The sequence below is a fragment of the Notamacropus eugenii genome, chromosome 5 (genome assembly GCF_028372415.1).
Source record: "Notamacropus eugenii isolate mMacEug1 chromosome 5, mMacEug1.pri_v2, whole genome shotgun sequence".
Taxonomy (NCBI): domain Eukaryota; kingdom Metazoa; phylum Chordata; class Mammalia; order Diprotodontia; family Macropodidae; genus Notamacropus; species Notamacropus eugenii.
The window spans coordinates 256,056,981-256,075,005 of NC_092876.1; the positions used below are offsets into that span (position 1 = coordinate 256,056,981).

At 35.0% G+C, this 18,025-nt stretch overlaps 1 protein-coding gene across 2 annotated transcripts in view; it reads right to left on the reverse strand.

Moving 5' to 3' along the window:
* COL5A2 (collagen type V alpha 2 chain) overlaps positions 1–18,025 on the reverse strand; it is a 194,778-nt gene that overhangs the window by 15,221 nt on the left and 161,532 nt on the right. For both annotated transcript variants that reach the window (XM_072612632.1, XM_072612633.1), the window contains 11 exons: positions 17,685–17,738; positions 16,921–17,082; positions 14,140–14,247; positions 12,811–12,918; positions 11,724–11,777; positions 10,255–10,362; positions 8,874–8,927; positions 6,066–6,173; positions 5,090–5,143; positions 3,392–3,499; positions 2,269–2,560 (listed from right to left, as the gene is read on the reverse strand). In XM_072612632.1, the coding sequence (XP_072468733.1) occupies positions 2,269–2,560; positions 3,392–3,499; positions 5,090–5,143; positions 6,066–6,173; positions 8,874–8,927; positions 10,255–10,362; positions 11,724–11,777; positions 12,811–12,918; positions 14,140–14,247; positions 16,921–17,082; positions 17,685–17,738 (1,210 nt within the window). The remainder of the gene's footprint in view (positions 1–2,268; positions 2,561–3,391; positions 3,500–5,089; positions 5,144–6,065; positions 6,174–8,873; positions 8,928–10,254; positions 10,363–11,723; positions 11,778–12,810; positions 12,919–14,139; positions 14,248–16,920; positions 17,083–17,684; positions 17,739–18,025) is intronic.

Consider the following 18,025-nt stretch of genomic DNA (forward strand, 5'->3'; position numbering starts at 1 on the left):
AGTCAAGGGGATGCCCATCAATTGGGGAATGGCTGAATAAATTATGGTATATGAATGTAATGGAGTACTATTGCACCATAAGAAATGATGAACAAGAAGACTTCAGAGAGGCCTGGAAAGACTTATATGATCTGATGCTGAGTGAAAGGAGCAGAACCAGGAGAACTTTGTGCACAGCAACAACCACAGGGTGTGAGAGTTTTTTCTGGTAGACTTGGAACTTCATAATAACACAAGAACTTATTTAAAAAAAAAAATCCCAGTGGTGGTTTTCTAAGGCAAAATGCCTTCCACACTCAGAGAAAGAAATATGAAAGTCATTCGCAGAATATAGCAGATCATGTTTGTATGTGTATGTTTTTGTGTATTATATTTTGATTTGTCATATGATTTCTTCCATTTATTTTAGTCCAACTACATAGCATGACTATAGTGAAAATGTACTCAATAAGAAAGTATATGTAGAACCTATACAGAATTGTATGCTGTCGTCGGGAGGGAAGGGGGTAATAGGGGGTAGGTGTGGGGGGGATAAAATCTTAATTTTATGGTAGTGATTATAGAACATTAAAAAAAATAATAATAAAAATAAAGTAAATAAAAAAAAGGAAAAAGAGTTTGATATTAGACTGAGCAGGGAAATAAGAACTGCCCCTACAGATTCTCCTGAAACATTGTATTAAAGTTTGGCACACCTGCAGGGAGAATAGGAAATTGTCCAGACCCCAGCTCAGATTAAAGAAAGTGTACCTCTAGCCAGAATGATGACCCCAAAATTGCAAATTAGAAAGCAGTAAACAAAAGTGAATGAGGCTATGATAGTGGATTCATGAAGTCCAGAAGCATGGCTGACCCTATATCTACTCTGCTTCTGGTTATTGTCTCCTTGTTTCTTTTTGGCTTATAGTCTATTCACCTTGTTTTTCAGATTTGTTTGCTGAAGGCTTAATACCCTCCACCTGCAGATGCCTGATCAGTTAAGCCAGATGTCACCCCCTGTCCAATGTGCTGTGTCACCCCTAGACATGGATCAACCAACTTTGGATGCTGGCTGAGGAACTAACTCCTCAAATGGGACCTCGTGGATCAGGGACAGCTTTATATCCAATTTCAGCAGGCAGTAGATATGAAAGAATAGATTTTTTGCCCCTTATCCCAAGGGGTTTGGGGCCCATTCATTCAAGGGTGAATAATGGGGTGTTTGTGCTCAAGCCCTGCCCTGAGACATTGCTTTATATCCTTATTTTTGTTATCTCTGTTACAGCTCTGTTTGATACCATGTGCCCATTGACCTATGTAATGGATAAGAAAGATCTTGGGGTCAAATGTATTGTTAATGTACTTTTTTTTTGCTTAATTTGAAGATCTTTCCCATCCTTTAATAGACCCACATGACTTGTTTAAATCACATAGAAGCCAAGCCACATGTGATGAGAGGAGCTTGCTGAATAGGAGGAATAGGAAGGGGTGGAACAGGAAGGGTGGAATAGGAAGAAGCAGAGCTGGAGAAGAGCTCAAAGGAAGTTTGTCAGACTAGTCAGAGCTGGGAAGGACAGAGGAAACAGGCAGATAGAATTGTGTGAGCTTGCTTGATGCCTCATTAGTGTCAAACGTGTCTCTAACAGATAGTGAGTGCTTGTTTGTGTGTGTCTAGACTTCTTGGTTGCTGTAATGGATTTCTTTGTTTCCATGATGGATTTGTTGTTATTTTTGTTTTTAATGGAAGGGGAGGAGGTTAGAGAAAAATATGTTTGTTAATTTTTTAAAAGAAAAAACTTTTTGGAAGTAGGAAAGTTTGGGATGAGTTCTAGAGCTTAAACTTTTCAGCCAGTGTAGCTGAAATTTTAAGAGCCAATATGCTCAGAAACTGCTTTATTATTTCATACATTAAAGGACAGGTTTAAGAATTGAAAGGAAAAATGTAATTTTCATCAAAAAAAGGAAAGCAAAAAATGTTTTCCAAAGCCTAGTTCCAGTTTTCAAAGTGGAACAAACAGGAGAACAATTAAGAATTAGGATCTCAGAATTGATTTAGGATCAGAGGCATATTGGCCATTCTATTTACTAGCTGTGTGGCCTTAGACATGTCACAAAACCTTGGTAAACCTTAGTTTCTTCATTTTTAAAATGAGTATATTAGACTAAATAATCTCTGTGGTCCCTTTTATATGATCTTATGTTGAAAGGTGTAGGGTAGTATGTATTGCTTTTTTATCCTGCAATCAGAGGCAATACATTTTATTTCAAGAATTTCTGCTATATACTTACCACTAAGCTTTGATGGGTGGCAAAGCTTTAAGTCATCACAAGTACGTGCTGGATGTTTTTTTGAGCCATCAGGGCTACGCATGGTTTCAATCTGGCTACTTAGTGACTTCAAAGTAGCATGTACTCCTGGGTCTGTTTTATTTTTATCATCAGGGGCCGCTTGGTCCTCGGTGAACTCTGGGAGTGGGTCTGGCATACTTTCATCATAGTGTCCCATTATATCCCCAAGAGGAGCAGTGAGGTGACCAGGAGGGCCTGGAGGACCAGGAGGACCAGGTTCGCCAGGTGGACCCTAGTAGTGTAAAAAAATTTTAAACGGAATTTAGATAACAGATCATTACTTAAACTTTTGGATACAGAAATTTTGGCTTCATTTGGTACAGAGTTTAGATGTGATACCCCCATCGATGGAAATGGCAGTTTTTGTTACTAATGCACTTTGTAGCCAAATAAGAACTCTGTGCCAAACTGTGAAAGTTCATATGTGGAAAATGCTGTGTAAAACATTTTTTTGAGACCCACAGGTCTATAAATCACTACTTGAGTTAAATAGGCACTGGGGTATCTGCCTTGACAGATAGGTCATATTGCTGTACCTACAGATGGGAAATTTTATCTTAGGAAATTAAAGTAAATTCCACAAAGCCATTTCTGAATCCCGGAACATTAGAAGTATACAATCAATATGGAAGGATTTCAGATAAGAAGAATCAATTCAGCTGAGATTTATTTCTACCTAGAAATCAGGAAATTTGTCAATCTAGACTTCCTTAGCTGAAATGGCATGTAGATATAGTATTATATGCAGCCTCAGGGGACCCTGACGACACCATGTAAATATTGCTTGTGGAATTAACCAAACTAGGTGCAGACCAACTATTGTGTGGAGCAAGGCTTCAGTTTTAGTTTCCAAGATTCACAGATGCAAAGAATTGCAGAATTGAAAGAAGCTTAGCGGTCATAACCTTCAACCTCCATCAGAACAGGGATATCATCTACAACAACTCTGAGTGATCATCCAGGTCTCACTTAAAGAGATCAAGTGATGACTCTTTCTTAAAGATCCCTTCAGCTCTAACTTTTCAAGCTTTAGACAACATTTAAATAAATCTTCTAGACTCACCTCTGGTCCTGCTTCTCCCACACTTCCTCTCATTCCAGGAGGTCCAATCGGTCCAAGTGGCCCGGGATTTCCTTCTTTACCTGAAGGACCCACGGGTCCTGGGGGTCCCTGAATAACACAAGGAATACATTTAATCAGCATGTAATGTGGTTCAATTTTTTTCCTGTCAAGGAAATGATTTTGTTTTTCTTATTGTCACATGCCAATTACTTCTCAGTAACTCACGGTGATGCCTCATTGTTGAAGTTGGGATTTAGATTAATTTTCTGATGTATGCATAGTACATGATTCAAGATCAGTCATTCCAGAAAACCTTTCTGTATTTTGATAAAGTCACACCTATTATGTACATTTTTAAACATAATAACATAAGATTTAGAATCAAGAGGGACCTTTGGGATCATGTAGTCCCACTGTCTCTCATTTTAAATATGAGAAAACTAAAGCTGAAAACTATAGTAAAGGCATTTCTTTGCAATAGATTTAAAAAAGGTATCTCACTGAGAGTTTTCAACGCTGAAAAAAATCCCCATTTTCATAAAAAATCATAATTTAGCTCCAAAGAATACATAAATGTAGTTCCCTTAAAGCTTCAAATGTGGTCCAAGTACAGAGCAAGTTAAGGCAGATATACTGAGATTAGAAATTCCAAGTTACTATGCTTTAAACTAATTGTGTGACTAATACAATTTATTCAATATTAATATGGTAAGCCTTTAAGAGAGGTGGAAGCATCAAGTTGCTTAAGGAGGGGCAAATAATCCCAAGTAGGAGAAAGAGCTAGTCAAAGCTACCTTGCTGACCAGAGAAGTATGATTGGCCCTCAGCTTGGGTGGGAGAGAGAGACCCAGTCTTTAAAAAAAAGTTTCCAATACAGGCTCATTTCATGATTTGCTCCTCAGTCAGGCTTATGCAAACTTTATTTGATCAATAAGTACTGTTGTTTAAAGGTAAATTTTTAAAACTAGCTTAATGATAAATAATAAATAATAAATAAAACTAGCTTAAATAACAAATTTTCATGTTAAAGTAGGTCTGTTTCATCAAATTTCAAACAATAAAATACTTGATCAAAGTTCAGATAACTCCGAGTGAAAAACTGTCATATGATCTCATCTAAACTATAAGATTCTAAAGAGAATATGTGATCAAAGTTATGTTAAAAAGTGTTACAGTTGTACATTTGAATAATGTATAGAAACACTACTGAGCTGTTTGCCTCACTTCTTTTCTAGGCAGTTTCAGAGGACATATGTCATGTAAGGGAAAGCTAGTGAAGGAAGCGCTAGTCTTGTTGGCTTGTTTAAAAACTATATGTATATATGTGCATATTGCATATCTATATATGTAAATATAGCTACGGAAGTCTATATATGTACATATATGCATGTGTCTGTGCATGTATGCATGCACAGACACATGCACACACATACACACACAGCTATGTGTTGCAGTGGGTGGAGTGTTGGGCCTGAAGTTGGGAAGATTCATCTTCCCAAGTTCAAATCTGGCCTCGCACTCTTAATAGCTGTGTGACCCTGGGCAAGTCACTTACTCCTCTTTCCTCAGTTCCTCATCTGTAAAATGAGTTAGAGAAGGAAATGGCAAACCATTCTATTATCTTTGCCAAGAACACCCCAAATGGGGTCACAAAGAGTCTCAACTGAACTAAAACAACAAATAAATACATATACTCACTCTAGGGCCAAATGGTCCCGGAATTCCAGCACTGCCTTGCTCACCATTTGGACCCTAAGTTGGGGGGCGGAGGTGAGAGAAAGAAAGACATTACTATGTTATATAAACTGCACCATGATAACTTCAGCATAACATGTAAAGATATGGAACGATTGACTTCACCTGTAGACATCTGTGTCTTAAACAGTCATTAATCATTCAGTCATGTTTTTAGTAGCAGTTTAATTTTGATTACTTCAGTACTTTAAAAATCTGCATTTTTATCAACACAGATCAAAACCCCTTTATAACTTAGAAGATAGTCTTTAAGCGTTCTTGTGGCTGAAAATTTCTTAACCCTCTGGCCAATCTAGTGATTGGGACTCTTCAGTTCCACTCCATTCAATTAGATTTGACTAGCATTTATAAAGTGCCATATATACATTATATAAGTATGTTCATATAGGTATATTGCAGATATATGTATATATAGGCACTGAAACTCTGGTAGGTACTCATTATATAAGGACATAAAAGCAAAAGTCTCTGACTTCAAAATTCTGATGGTGCTTAAGATGACTTAGACTTGTTCTTAGACAGTAGACAAATATATGCTATCACATGACCTATAATGAAAGCTTTTCTAAGATGATCTTGTTCTACACTGGAATGAATAGCCTTTGATGGTCACTTCTCCTTGGCAATGAGGCACCAGAATAGGACGTTAGTAGAAAAGCCTTAGTTTACCAAGACTAAAACAAACTAAAAGAATATGCAAATGCCTTCTCCCACCACCCCTGCTGCATATACTCATATCTTTTGATATTGTTATTTGTCTACAAATATTTAGGTAAAATAGATGAGCCAGAAGATCACTTATTCAGCAAGTCCTTTAATTTAAATTAAATATATGTGTGTATCTGTCAATCTACCTATTCTAGATTAAACATTCACCAAAACAATGAACAAAAACAGAACATGAAAGGAAATTACTTACTGGAGGTCCAGGAAGACCCTGAAGACCAGTAAAGCCTCTGTGACCCTTCTGGCCCCGATCACCTCGGTCTCCATGATCACCTTTGTCACCACGAGGTCCTTGGGGGCCCTAGACATATATTCAATATTGCAATATGATTCCACAGACTTTAAGTCTCTCAAAATTCCAAGTTATGTATCTATTTTTCAATTACATATATTTCTTATATTTATTAACAGGAATTAATCTATTGTATAGTCAAAATGAGACCACAAAATCTTTGAATGTTTTTCAGAAAAACTGGTAGTTGGAAAATACTCATACACGTATATAAATACATGCATATGTATTCACATACACATACATACATGCCCATACATATATATAGAAAGAATAACAATAATTCATTTCTTTATTTAAAATGTAAATATGTCTAGTTGCTTAAGAAATTCCCACTTTTGTTCTAATTATGATGCAAATTATATATTTACTTAGATAATGCATCATGTACCTGAAAACATTGAAATCAAATATAGTTTCATGTAGTTAATCAATATAAAATATATTTTAAGAGGTCAATTTACTAATTTAATTTTATTAACACTGTTTTCTGACTATTAAACATCCTTAGTTATAGCTCTATTTTGGCCTGTTTTTCATAAGCTTTCTTATGCCATTATTAAAAACATCTTTTCTGCAAAAAGGGTGAAATACTACATATCTTTAACTTTCCTGACAGGCTAAAGGAGTGAATTACGCTACATTTTTAAATAGTTAAAATAACAAGCAAAAGTATAAAATAAGTATTCATAATATCATCTACACCATATCATAATATTAAAATCTAAAATTGTGAAGTAATTGAGTTTCCCTCTAGACTATGATTGACATTTCTGTTTCATTAGACTTTAATATACAAATAGATCAAGTATGCTATAAGAAACTATGAATGCAAAAATTATTTGTTTGAGACAAATGAATTTATAAATGAATCAATGGTATTTAAGAAAAACACTACCACACATCTGCTCTTAGGGATTAGGATGTAGGATGTAGGAACTCTACATTCACTTCAATATATTAGCTGGATTGTTTGGAAAATCTAAAGCTAGCTGGTAATCTGATAGCAGGACAGAAAGCAGTCGTGGAGTAGAAGGAAAAGAGCTTCCTGCCTAAATTTCTTCCTTAACAACTATAAGGTCAGGTCAATTCTAGAAATTACAAAGGAGAATAATTAATAACAGGTTCATTGGGTTTATACTCTTATTGGGGGTTATACTCTTTGACCTTTAGGCCCAATCGCAACCTTGTTTTTCTAATTCATTTACTCTGATGGATCTTAGTAGATGGAAGAGACTAGATGGAGAAGAAGCAGGGAATGAGAGTGGTATGGAGAGAAGGTTGCTGAATGCTTTGGGGCCCAGATCTTCCTAGTTTCTCAGTTCCTAGAATAAAATATTACTGGTGGCCCCATCACATTTCTGGTGGCACCATGGCAAAGTGAACTAAATGAAACTATTTGTCTCGTTTGAAGGATAAGCATTTGAAATTGGATCCTTTAAGTATTGAATTTTTTTTTAATTTAAATTTCCTGAATTCCCTAACTGGCAACTGACTAGCATGTAAATCTTTTCTTAAATTGCCATTGGTTTTAATTATTTCACATAAAAATAACCATTTAAATTTCGAAAGCAGTCAAGTTTTAGGAAGAATAAATTAAACTTGTCTCTTTTTTATCTTTAGAAGTTATTCAAGAAAAAATAAATTCAATAGAAAGCATTGGGTTTAATTATACAGTTTTAAAATTAATTTATCTTATTTGAAAATATTTTTATTCACCTTAAGATAGATATAGATATATTTTTATTTATTTATTTTAAGCTGGGCCTGTGATTTGATCATTAGATAAGGTTTTGAGTGAGAAATGATGCTGCTCTGTACTGGAAGAGTACAGTAGAGACAACAGGGTGTTTCAGTGGATACAGTGCTGGACTTGCAATCAGAAAGACTCATTTTCGTGAGTTCAAATCTCCTCAAACACTAGCTGGTGAGTCTAGGCAAGTCACTGAAGCCTATTTGCCTCAGATTCCTCATCTGCAAAATGAACTAGAGAAAGGAAAGGCAAACCATTCCAGTATCTTTGCCAAGAAAACCCCAAAAAGGATCACGAACAGTTTGACACAACTGAAAAATAACTAAGCAACACTTAGGGGAATAAAGATCGGCATGTTCTCTCCAAATTTGTTGCCAACCATAATTTAAATCTGGGACGCTTGCTTTACCCTCTCAACAACAACCAAGTAGCTCTGGTCTACCTTCAGTTTAAAGACTGAATTTATTTTAAGTCTTTAAAATAATTAGGAGGTTGACAATTAAAATTATTTTCCTAACCTGAAAATGAGTATGAAAACTATTATTAACCTTCATAGACAACAGAAACAAGTTCATACAAGGAAAAATATGAGGAAAGGGTTTAACAGCCTGTCCTAAACATAGGATTTAGATATAGTAAGATGCCTGAGTAGCTATGTAGATGATTAGTGGAGGAAATAGAATAAAAACTGTAAACATACCAGCCAACTTGCAGGAGAGGGGAAGGAGATAATTTGGCCAATAAGGACAATTGCAATTCCTCCAAAATGCAGAAAGGCTGGACAGTAGCTGTGCCCATTTAGTTACAATTCTCCATAGGACTACCTTGAATGTTATTTGAATTTCTTTCTTTCCCAAAGCTTGGAGCATATAGAATTTCAGACCTTAGAAATTAGTACCTTTCTTCCCCTATTTGGTATATTTTATGTCCTAAACTCCAGAATCAAGAGGACTTACTGGTAAACCACGTTTTCCAGCCCGGCCAGGTGGACCTACAGGACCTCGAGAACCCTAGGAAGGAAAGTCACAAAAAAAACAGAACATGAATTCATGAATAAGCAGGGAGCTGTGTGTAGGTAGATGATGTGTTTGTGGATGTAGTTTTCTGGATATATAACTCCATGATTAAGAACCAATACTGAGCTAATATCCATAGAGTGGAACCCCATTACCTAGAATTGTGATTTATACTGCAACTGTTGAAATGCATAAACATCCTCTTAGCTTTATAGTATTATTTAGAGCAAATTTGTGCCTAAATGTGCCTAAATTTTACAAATATGTGTGAAGTATGCCTGAAGATTAATATTTTCACATAACAATGGAAAGCAAAGGTTTCCATTTAACCTAAAACAATTTTTCCTACTCAAAAGAACCATGAATTCATAGGATCGAAAATACAGAGCTGGATGGAACCTAGAGGTCATACAATCTGAACCTTTTACTTTATAGATTAATTTAATTCAATGCAGTCAAACAAATACATTTTAAGTTATTCCTACAAGTTGAAATATTACAAATATAGAAGAGACAAAACAGAGTGACCCGAGAGATGGAAAAAGGGAACAATTAGTCAACGTAGGGGATGGTGTCAAAGGCAAACACAAAAGGAAAATCTATTGTTAAGTGAAGGAAAGAATGTGCATGATGACCCAGGGACAGAAAAGGAAAGGATGAGAATAAAGAATAGTGAATATCCCAATGTGACTGGAGCACAAAGTTGGTGAAGGGGGAAATTTAAAATGAAGCTACAAACAGAGGTTTAAGTTAAGCTATTGAGGGTCTTGAATGCCAGGCCCTTGTCTGTATTTTATTTATCATACAATTGAAGATCTGCAGGTTTTAGAACAGGGCAGTGATAGAAAATCCACTACATCAAAAATACTACTTTGATGGCAATGTGAAAGTCAGATTACAGATGGAGTGAAACTGGAGGAAGGGTAATTAGCTAGTCTAAGGCAGAGATGATGAGGGCAATAAAACAGTGATACTAAAAGTGAAAAAGAGGATATGGAAACTAATTCAGAGGAAAAATTGGATTTGCAGCTGATGGACATGGAAAAAACAAAGAAAAGGAAACATCTAGACTCTAAGGTTTGGGACCTGGGGAATAAGGATGCTATCAACAGAATTATAATACTAATACATTGGTTTTCTAATTATTGTTGGTGTTAAAAGGCATTAACCTTAATGCAGATCTATTCATTTTTAAATGCATACACATGCATATCTTATGATAGATATACTTATAGATAGATAGTAGATAGTAGATGATGAATAGACATAAAGATACATGCATACATACATATACAGAAAACGAAATTGAGTTGCTACATACTGGCTCTCCTCGTGGTCCAGCATCACCTGTAGCTCCAACAGGTCCTGGAGTTCCAGGGGCACCTTGAGAACCTGGTAGACCCGCAGGCCCAGGGTCACCTCGATCACCCTATCCAAAATCATCATGATCATGATTAGAAATTTTTAGCATTTATAAAAAATTCATTCCTCCTCTGTATTCAAAATTACGATGTCACTGATATGTGCATTTACTGAAGTACATTTCTTTTATTAAATGGAGGAGAATATAGAAACGAATTTCTATCTTATTCTAATTAGAGTTTCCAACACTATACCTTGCCACACACTGACAGCTTGCCAGAACATGCTAAATACATTAAGGCAGACACACTCTTGACTTTGCAGATTGAATCAAAAATATACAGGAAGATTCAAAAGTCTTCTTAAAGTTTAAGTAGTTTTAAAGTACTATTTAAACAGCTTTAAACTGCACTAAGACTTTTAAGACTTCCTATACAAGGCTTATCAAGTATGCAAAATCAAGGTAGAATCTATCTTAACATGATTTGCAGTTCTGGCAAGCTGGCAGTATGTGGCAAGGTGTAGTTCCTTAGTGCCAAAAATTTAGCATAGTTTTTAGGCTATTAATCTATTCTGTTGTTAGGCTATTAAAATAATCTATTGAAGAATATCAAAATAAGCTGTTATTTATTTTAAGCATCAATAGCTATTTAAGCTATGAAAGTTTAAAACTGCCCTAAAACTTTTGAGGACACTCTGAATAATGACGATAGAACAGGTCCAAATGTAGATCAGTTTAAGACCCCCTGAAACCATCTAAAACATTTATTCTAGCCTCAGCTATCTAAAGAACCACTGTCTTCCAGGGTAGAATGATACTCTTGTCAGGTTCTGAAAGTACTGAGGAGGAATCAGAAAAACTGGACCTAAACAAACTTTACAATGAAATTCCCTCAGAATCTACAATAAGATTCCAGAAACTACTTTAGTAAGGAAAGTCCTAGACTTTGAGCTAGATAGACCTTCAGCGGAACTTTTGGATTTGGTGTTAATAATGCAGTTTAACTTTAAAAGTTGTGAGACTATTTTTTCCTAGAACGCTTAGTTGTTAGATATTTTTGAGCTTACCCCTAGTTCTGATCCAGTGTTTCTCAAAGTGTAGTCTAGAAATGGCTCAGGGTTCTTGACAGCCTTTCAGAGGGGTTCACTAAGATGTTTTAATTTCTAGTATGGTCAATATTTATATGCATAGTTTGCATAAACAAAAGGTCTTGGGGAAGGAGGACTCAATTTTTAAGGCAAAACAAAAAAATTCTAGAATCATTCTTTAACTAATATTCTTTCAAACTAAAGGTTTAATATCATTTGTAGCATTTACTGAACTAGATCTACAAAGCAATAATATATTTTAGTCATTATATGTAACAAATTTTTGTTCATACCACACAAAAAGTCAGGATTTTTTTTTATTAATAAAATTATCCTTACTCGTTCTCCAACAGCACCATCTCGTCCTGGAGTACCGTCATTACCAGCAGGACCCTGTAAAAAATTGTTTTCAATTGGTGTAAGTTATAAGGAAAATGTCACATTGGCAGATGAATTAGATATTTCCCACTTCTCTGCAAAGCCAATTAAACTAATTAAACACAGAAATCTCAATAAGATTCAGTAGTCCTCTGTGTTGCTATGAAGCATTTGTAAAAATTATAAGCTCATTTGCATATTTAAAGTTTACTTTCCATTGACACTCATTATCAATGAAGATGTTTTCTTTCTAATACTCCTTAAATTAATTCAATTATCATCTAAGTTTTTTAAAAACTCAATTCTAAAATTTTAGCTGATGTTCCACCCATTCCAAGTCAATTTGTAAATTTCTTTGTTCAAAAGTTCTTTCTGCCTATTTTATTTAAATCAATTATTTTTTAAAGTCCCATAATTGTACATTGGATATCACATAAAAATGCTATTGAGAGCAAAGTTTCAGAAGAAAACATTTCTTGGGTGGTTGATGTGGTGCTTAAAATAATAAAGCACAGCAGATCACATACTACAACTTCTTATTTTTCTTTTGAAGTCCTGTTTGCCCTCAAAATAGCCTAAGGTAATATGACATCTACAGCTTCAATTCATAATGATCACCAAGTAATATGATATATATTGACTTTGCCCTTTCCTTATGCTGCAGTATCTATTTATAACAATCTTATCACCATAATGCCTAGCTATTTTGACAAATATGCCATTTCAGAATGAAATAATATAAAGTGAAAGGATGAATGGAATTGTGTTTCCACTTCCAAGTCAATTTGGCAGCAACCTAAATCAGCTAAAATGATTAGGTCAGGACTTATTGAAGGTCAACACAAAGATATTAATCTTGTCCTCTTCTCCGTTATGTCCTCATTTGGGGAAGAACTAAGAGAATAGGATGCCCCGACATAATATGAAATAAGAAAGTACTTCAGGTTCTAAGGTTAAAAACTAAGGCTAATCAATTTCAAAATGTAGTTTTCCTAAAAAGCAGTGCCACGATACTTTCAAATCAAGTCATAAACACTATAGGAGTTACCTCAGGCCCAGCTTCTCCTACTGGACCATTGGTACCTGGGGGGCCAACAGGGCCAGAGGGACCTTTGTCTCCTGGTGCTCCAGTTGGACCTGCTTTTCCTGGTGTTCCCTAAAATATATCAAGAAAAAAACTTTTTCACATCATCTTATAAAACCAGTACATAAATACTAGCTGTAAGACTGCACCTAGTTCTTCTGCAACTCTTCAGTCATAATGAAGACTCACTGAGAATCATGGTCCAACCAAAAGCCAACTGTCTATCATTTTAGCTCCTTGCCCACTAATTTAGAGCCAAGATTACCAACAATCAATACAATATAAAAAGTTAAACCATAAAGAAAAAATGGCAACCCTACCCTACCCATCCTTCCTCAGCCCTCTGCGTCTCATTTGGGATCATCTCTGCTAGTGCCAAAGGCTGCTGAATGGATGAATGAACAAATGAATGGATGAAGGCCAGCTAGACCCATCCCTTCATTTTACAGGTGAGGAAATGAGGCCCAGAGTACTTAAGTATCTTGGCCAAAGTCTTTGAGGTGGTTAGAAGTACAATTCAAAACAATTTTCAAACTCAAAGTCCAAAGCTTTTTTTTTTTCCTTGACTTCAATATGCTGCATCTGTTGTTATTAGTTCTATAGAAAGAGGTTTTCTTCTAAAAAAACAAAATCAACACTACACAAAAGGAAATCAGCTATCTAACCTCTAACCCCAGGACAATTTATTGTTTTTTATCTTAGGTTAAAAAATAAGTGTTTGAAATCCATTTATCTTGACTTCAAAGAATGATAATAACTATGACATTAACTAGCATTTATATAGCACTTTGAAATTTACAGAGCACTTTACAATTATTATTCTGTTGATAAGCACAACAATCCTTTGTGCTATTATTGTGGTTTTATTATTATAATAACAATTCTTTGTGATATTATTGTGGTATTATTATAATTCACATTTTACATATGAGGAAACAGACAAGCAGAAGTTAAGTGACTTGCCCAGAATTACACAGCTAGCACGTGCTGGAGGCCAAATTGAACTCAGACTTTATTCTGGGTCCTGCACTCTGTCCACTGAGCCAGCTGGCTTTCCTCCTCTACAAATTTCTCCTCAACTATGACTTGAAAGATATTTTATCAAAAAAGCCTGAAAGGTAGTTAACTATATGTAATTTCTGATATTTGGATAATGAACATTTGAAAGGTATTTTGAATATGTTTCTAACAAAACACTATTTGCATTTCCTTAGGACAGAAAATATGATAGATATCATACAAACAGTACGTTAAAGGTACTCAGATACAGCAATTTATAATCTAGTTACTTACTGCTGGGCCAGGCAGGCCAGGCATGCCTCTCTCACCACGCTGACCTGGCATACCAACAATTCCTCTTTGCCCAGTAGTTCCAGCTGGACCAGGTGGACCATCAGGACCCTAAAATTCAGAACAAACAAGAATTAGTGATATTCCAGGTATTCACTTGTACACAAAGCCCTTAGAAACATGTTAAAGGTTGACAGGGAAAAGGTCTATTTTCCTATGAAATTCCACAATGTGTATGAAGTTAAAATTTCTAATCAACATAGAGAATCTGAGATTATTTAGAGGTCAAAACTACTTGTGGGGAAAAAAAAAGCATTTTTTAAAGCATGTAAATTGCCCAAATAAAACTGAATACAGATTTTAAGCTATATTTTTTCTCCCTATCTATTTATCTATCTGTACATATACATATGCAAATGCACACTTATTCACACACATATACCCATTTATATATACATAAAAATATATATAGCAAGAGATCCATACATGCATATATGTATTTATACATGTGTGTATAAATGTATGAGTTTATACATATGTATATATATATATATATATAAATGAAAGGGAGCCTAAAAAGTGTGTGACCAGTAACCAAGAACATTACATAAAAGAGATATTAGAGTATAATTTTTCAACATATAGTCTTAATAGTCTAAATGTATATTATTAAAATAATCTCTTATCGTATATCACTCATGTTTTATTAAATTTATCAGCCCATTATCATTGAAAGAAAGGGGATATTTTTTCAACACTTTAATGAATATGTGATCCCAACAATGTTGGCCCTCTGACTGATTCAAGTAGTAATCTATCCCTGCCTTCATGTCCTGTTATTTTTATCCATGTTTTTCCTTAGGCTCTAACTATAAAACCCACTCAGTGTGATGTAGGACTTCCCCTAGGTCTTTATGCATTTCGTGGATGCCAATGACAATGCTCTCTTGTTATTTTCCCTCTACTTCTTTGAAAGCCCCTTCTCAGTGTCCTTAGCTCAATCATCTTCTAGCTTGTACAACCTAGCTATAGATGCCCCTCTGTTCTGGGTCCTCATCTCTTCTGTCTCCAATGCTCTCTCTTTTGTTTATCTCATCAATTGTCAAAAGTTTAATTATCATATCTATGCATCTCCATATATGTGCTATCTATCTCATGTTTTCAATATAACTGACCTACCTCTTTTTTTGGATGATATATTTCTTCCCAGATATTCCTTATCAAACTTTTGTATGTAGGTCATCACCACTACAACTGCTTTGTACCCATCATGCCTCTCTCTATTGCCCTTTGCTTCATTCACAACTTTAACTCCTCAGAATGTGACAATCCAAGATTCACAGTAAGAATCACCAGGAAAACATTTGGGTTCTCCAAAGATGGGTCTTTGAACTAGGGAGTCACTTGAGATTATTCTAAGTACTGCACAATTTCCAATATCCAATAAAAAATTACTTTTCCTCTATTCAATTTTGAACCCATTGCTTTGTCCATCTGCAATGCCTTTCCAAGATGTATTCTATAAGGAGGTATGTATTGATGGTATCAAATAAGGTCCTAGATTCACTGGCTATCCAAATAAATTAGAATTCTAGAAAAAAGCTGCCTGCACAGTAGTCTCCACTTTCTCACCTCTCAGTCCTCAATCCTTTGTAATATGGTGTCAGTATATGAGATTGTTAACAACTGTCTACTTCTAGTCCTTCTCTATTTTCTAGGTTTTGTGTCACTATTTTCTCTTGATTTTCCATCTACTTTTTGACACCTTAATTTCTGTCTCCTTGGCTGAATAATGCTTTCCCCCACAAACTCCATTTTGTTTATTTTGTACATATCTGATTATGTATTATGGATCCCCCAATAGAAAATAATCCCATTGAGAGAAGGAATTTTTTCACTTTTTTCCCCTTGTCTACTGAGACCATAATGCAATTCCTGGAATATCAAATTATGAGTTTCTTGAAAGTAGGGACTGTTATTGCATTTCTTCCTATCCCCAGCACTTACTGGAGTGCTTGACACATAGCTGGCACTTATTAAATGCCTTCTGTGTTGACTTAGCACATAGTAGGTGTTCAGTGAATGCTTGATGATTTATTGATAGTTTACAGAATGGAAGTTTTCATTCATTTAGTTTCATATATGTTATTAGGCTGATTCCTTTTGAGTAATACATAGTCAAAAATTAGGTCTATAAAGGATCTCATTGAAGAGATTCTTCATTGTTCTGGGGCTTGGTTTAATCATCACAGTATCAACTATTCACAAACAAGAAGTCCTCACTGTTTATAAGATTTTCCTCTTCTATATGGAACTTGAATATCGTCTGCCATAACACTGGCAAGAAAGCATCTTATTTCATCTCTTATTTGCTATTAATCATCCAGTGGTCACAGAAGAGAGTAATCTTGGTGGTCACATTTATCAAGTTACCTTACTTGACTTTAATACAAGCATGAGACAGTCCTAGATGGAACATAGTCATTAAAGTTAATTTTGCTCTACTCAATCAATTTTTTGAAAAATAATTCACAAGCACAGTAAAATCTTGTAGGACATTCTGAAACTCATGAAACAAAGATCAGAAAATAGGGAAATATGTTTATAAGACAAAATACTTGATTGGTAAATTATATTCCTTAAATGGTACTGAAGTACAAGTTACTATTCAATAAATTATTTCCTTTGATAGTGATTATTATTCTGTTTGTAAATACTTATAAAAGAGATAGTTCATAATATATAAATTCATACAAAAAAAGGACTATGCCTTGATAAACTTACAGGCTGTCCATCTTCTCCTGAGTCTCCTTTGTCTCCTGGGCTACCTGGGGGTCCAGCTGGTCCTCGATCTCCAATCCGGCCATGAGAACCAGGGTCTCCACGAAGACCAGGAGGTCCCTCTTTCCCAGGTTCACCTAATGGCCCAGCAGGCCCTGGAGCTCCCTAATGGAACATAGATGTAAGTGATAGAACATAAGATATGAGAGATTAAAAATGAGTCCCCTTGAAAAAGTAAAAGAAAAATTTCAGTCAATTTTTTTATCAAATAGATTCATTCATTCTAGAAGTTAATTCAAATGTAAATTGTGTTTTTTAAACATCCATGAGATTAGCAGTTCTGAATGTCCTCTGAAAGAGGAAAATTCTTAAAATAGCTATAACCTGAATCATCAAATCTCTTTGAATAAGAAAATAAACATGTAGCATTTGATTGTTACTAACCCTGAGTGACCAAGTAATATTTAGTTGTTGTTTTTTTTTAATTCAAAGAATCCTCAGGAATGATACTTAACTACTCTAGTAACAATATGCTGAGACAAGGTTGCTCTTTAAAATGTCTACTACCAATCAGCTCTTCAGACAACTATTAAGGCAGTATTCAATATCAGTTTGCTCTGACAAGAAACTATATAGACAAAAATTGTTGAATGAAGAAAAATGGAACAATAAGGCATTATGACAATATTTTAGGGATCCTATGTCTACACAAGAAAATTTAAAAATTATATTGTTAATCAATTATCTGAATAACTGAACTGACTTACTGTGGGGCCTGGAGGTCCAACTCTGCCAGCAGAACCAGGAAATCCTGTAGCACCCTAAAATGTAGTATACATAAACTTATTATTAAAGAAAAGACTGATTCTTTGCATATTGTTTCCTGGAGGTCATTTTCCATTGAGGGAATTAGGTCTTGAAATTCATTTAGTTGATCAACACATTTAGTTCCATAATGGAGAACAACACACAATTTTAAGATTAGAGGTTGTCTAACTGTCAGATAGTAAATTATTTGTTTACTTTCAGTTATAGCTTTGTATTTCTCCATTTCACATGTAGCTGGAAGCTCCTATAACATATGTATTCAGCGTAGATAAATAAGTGA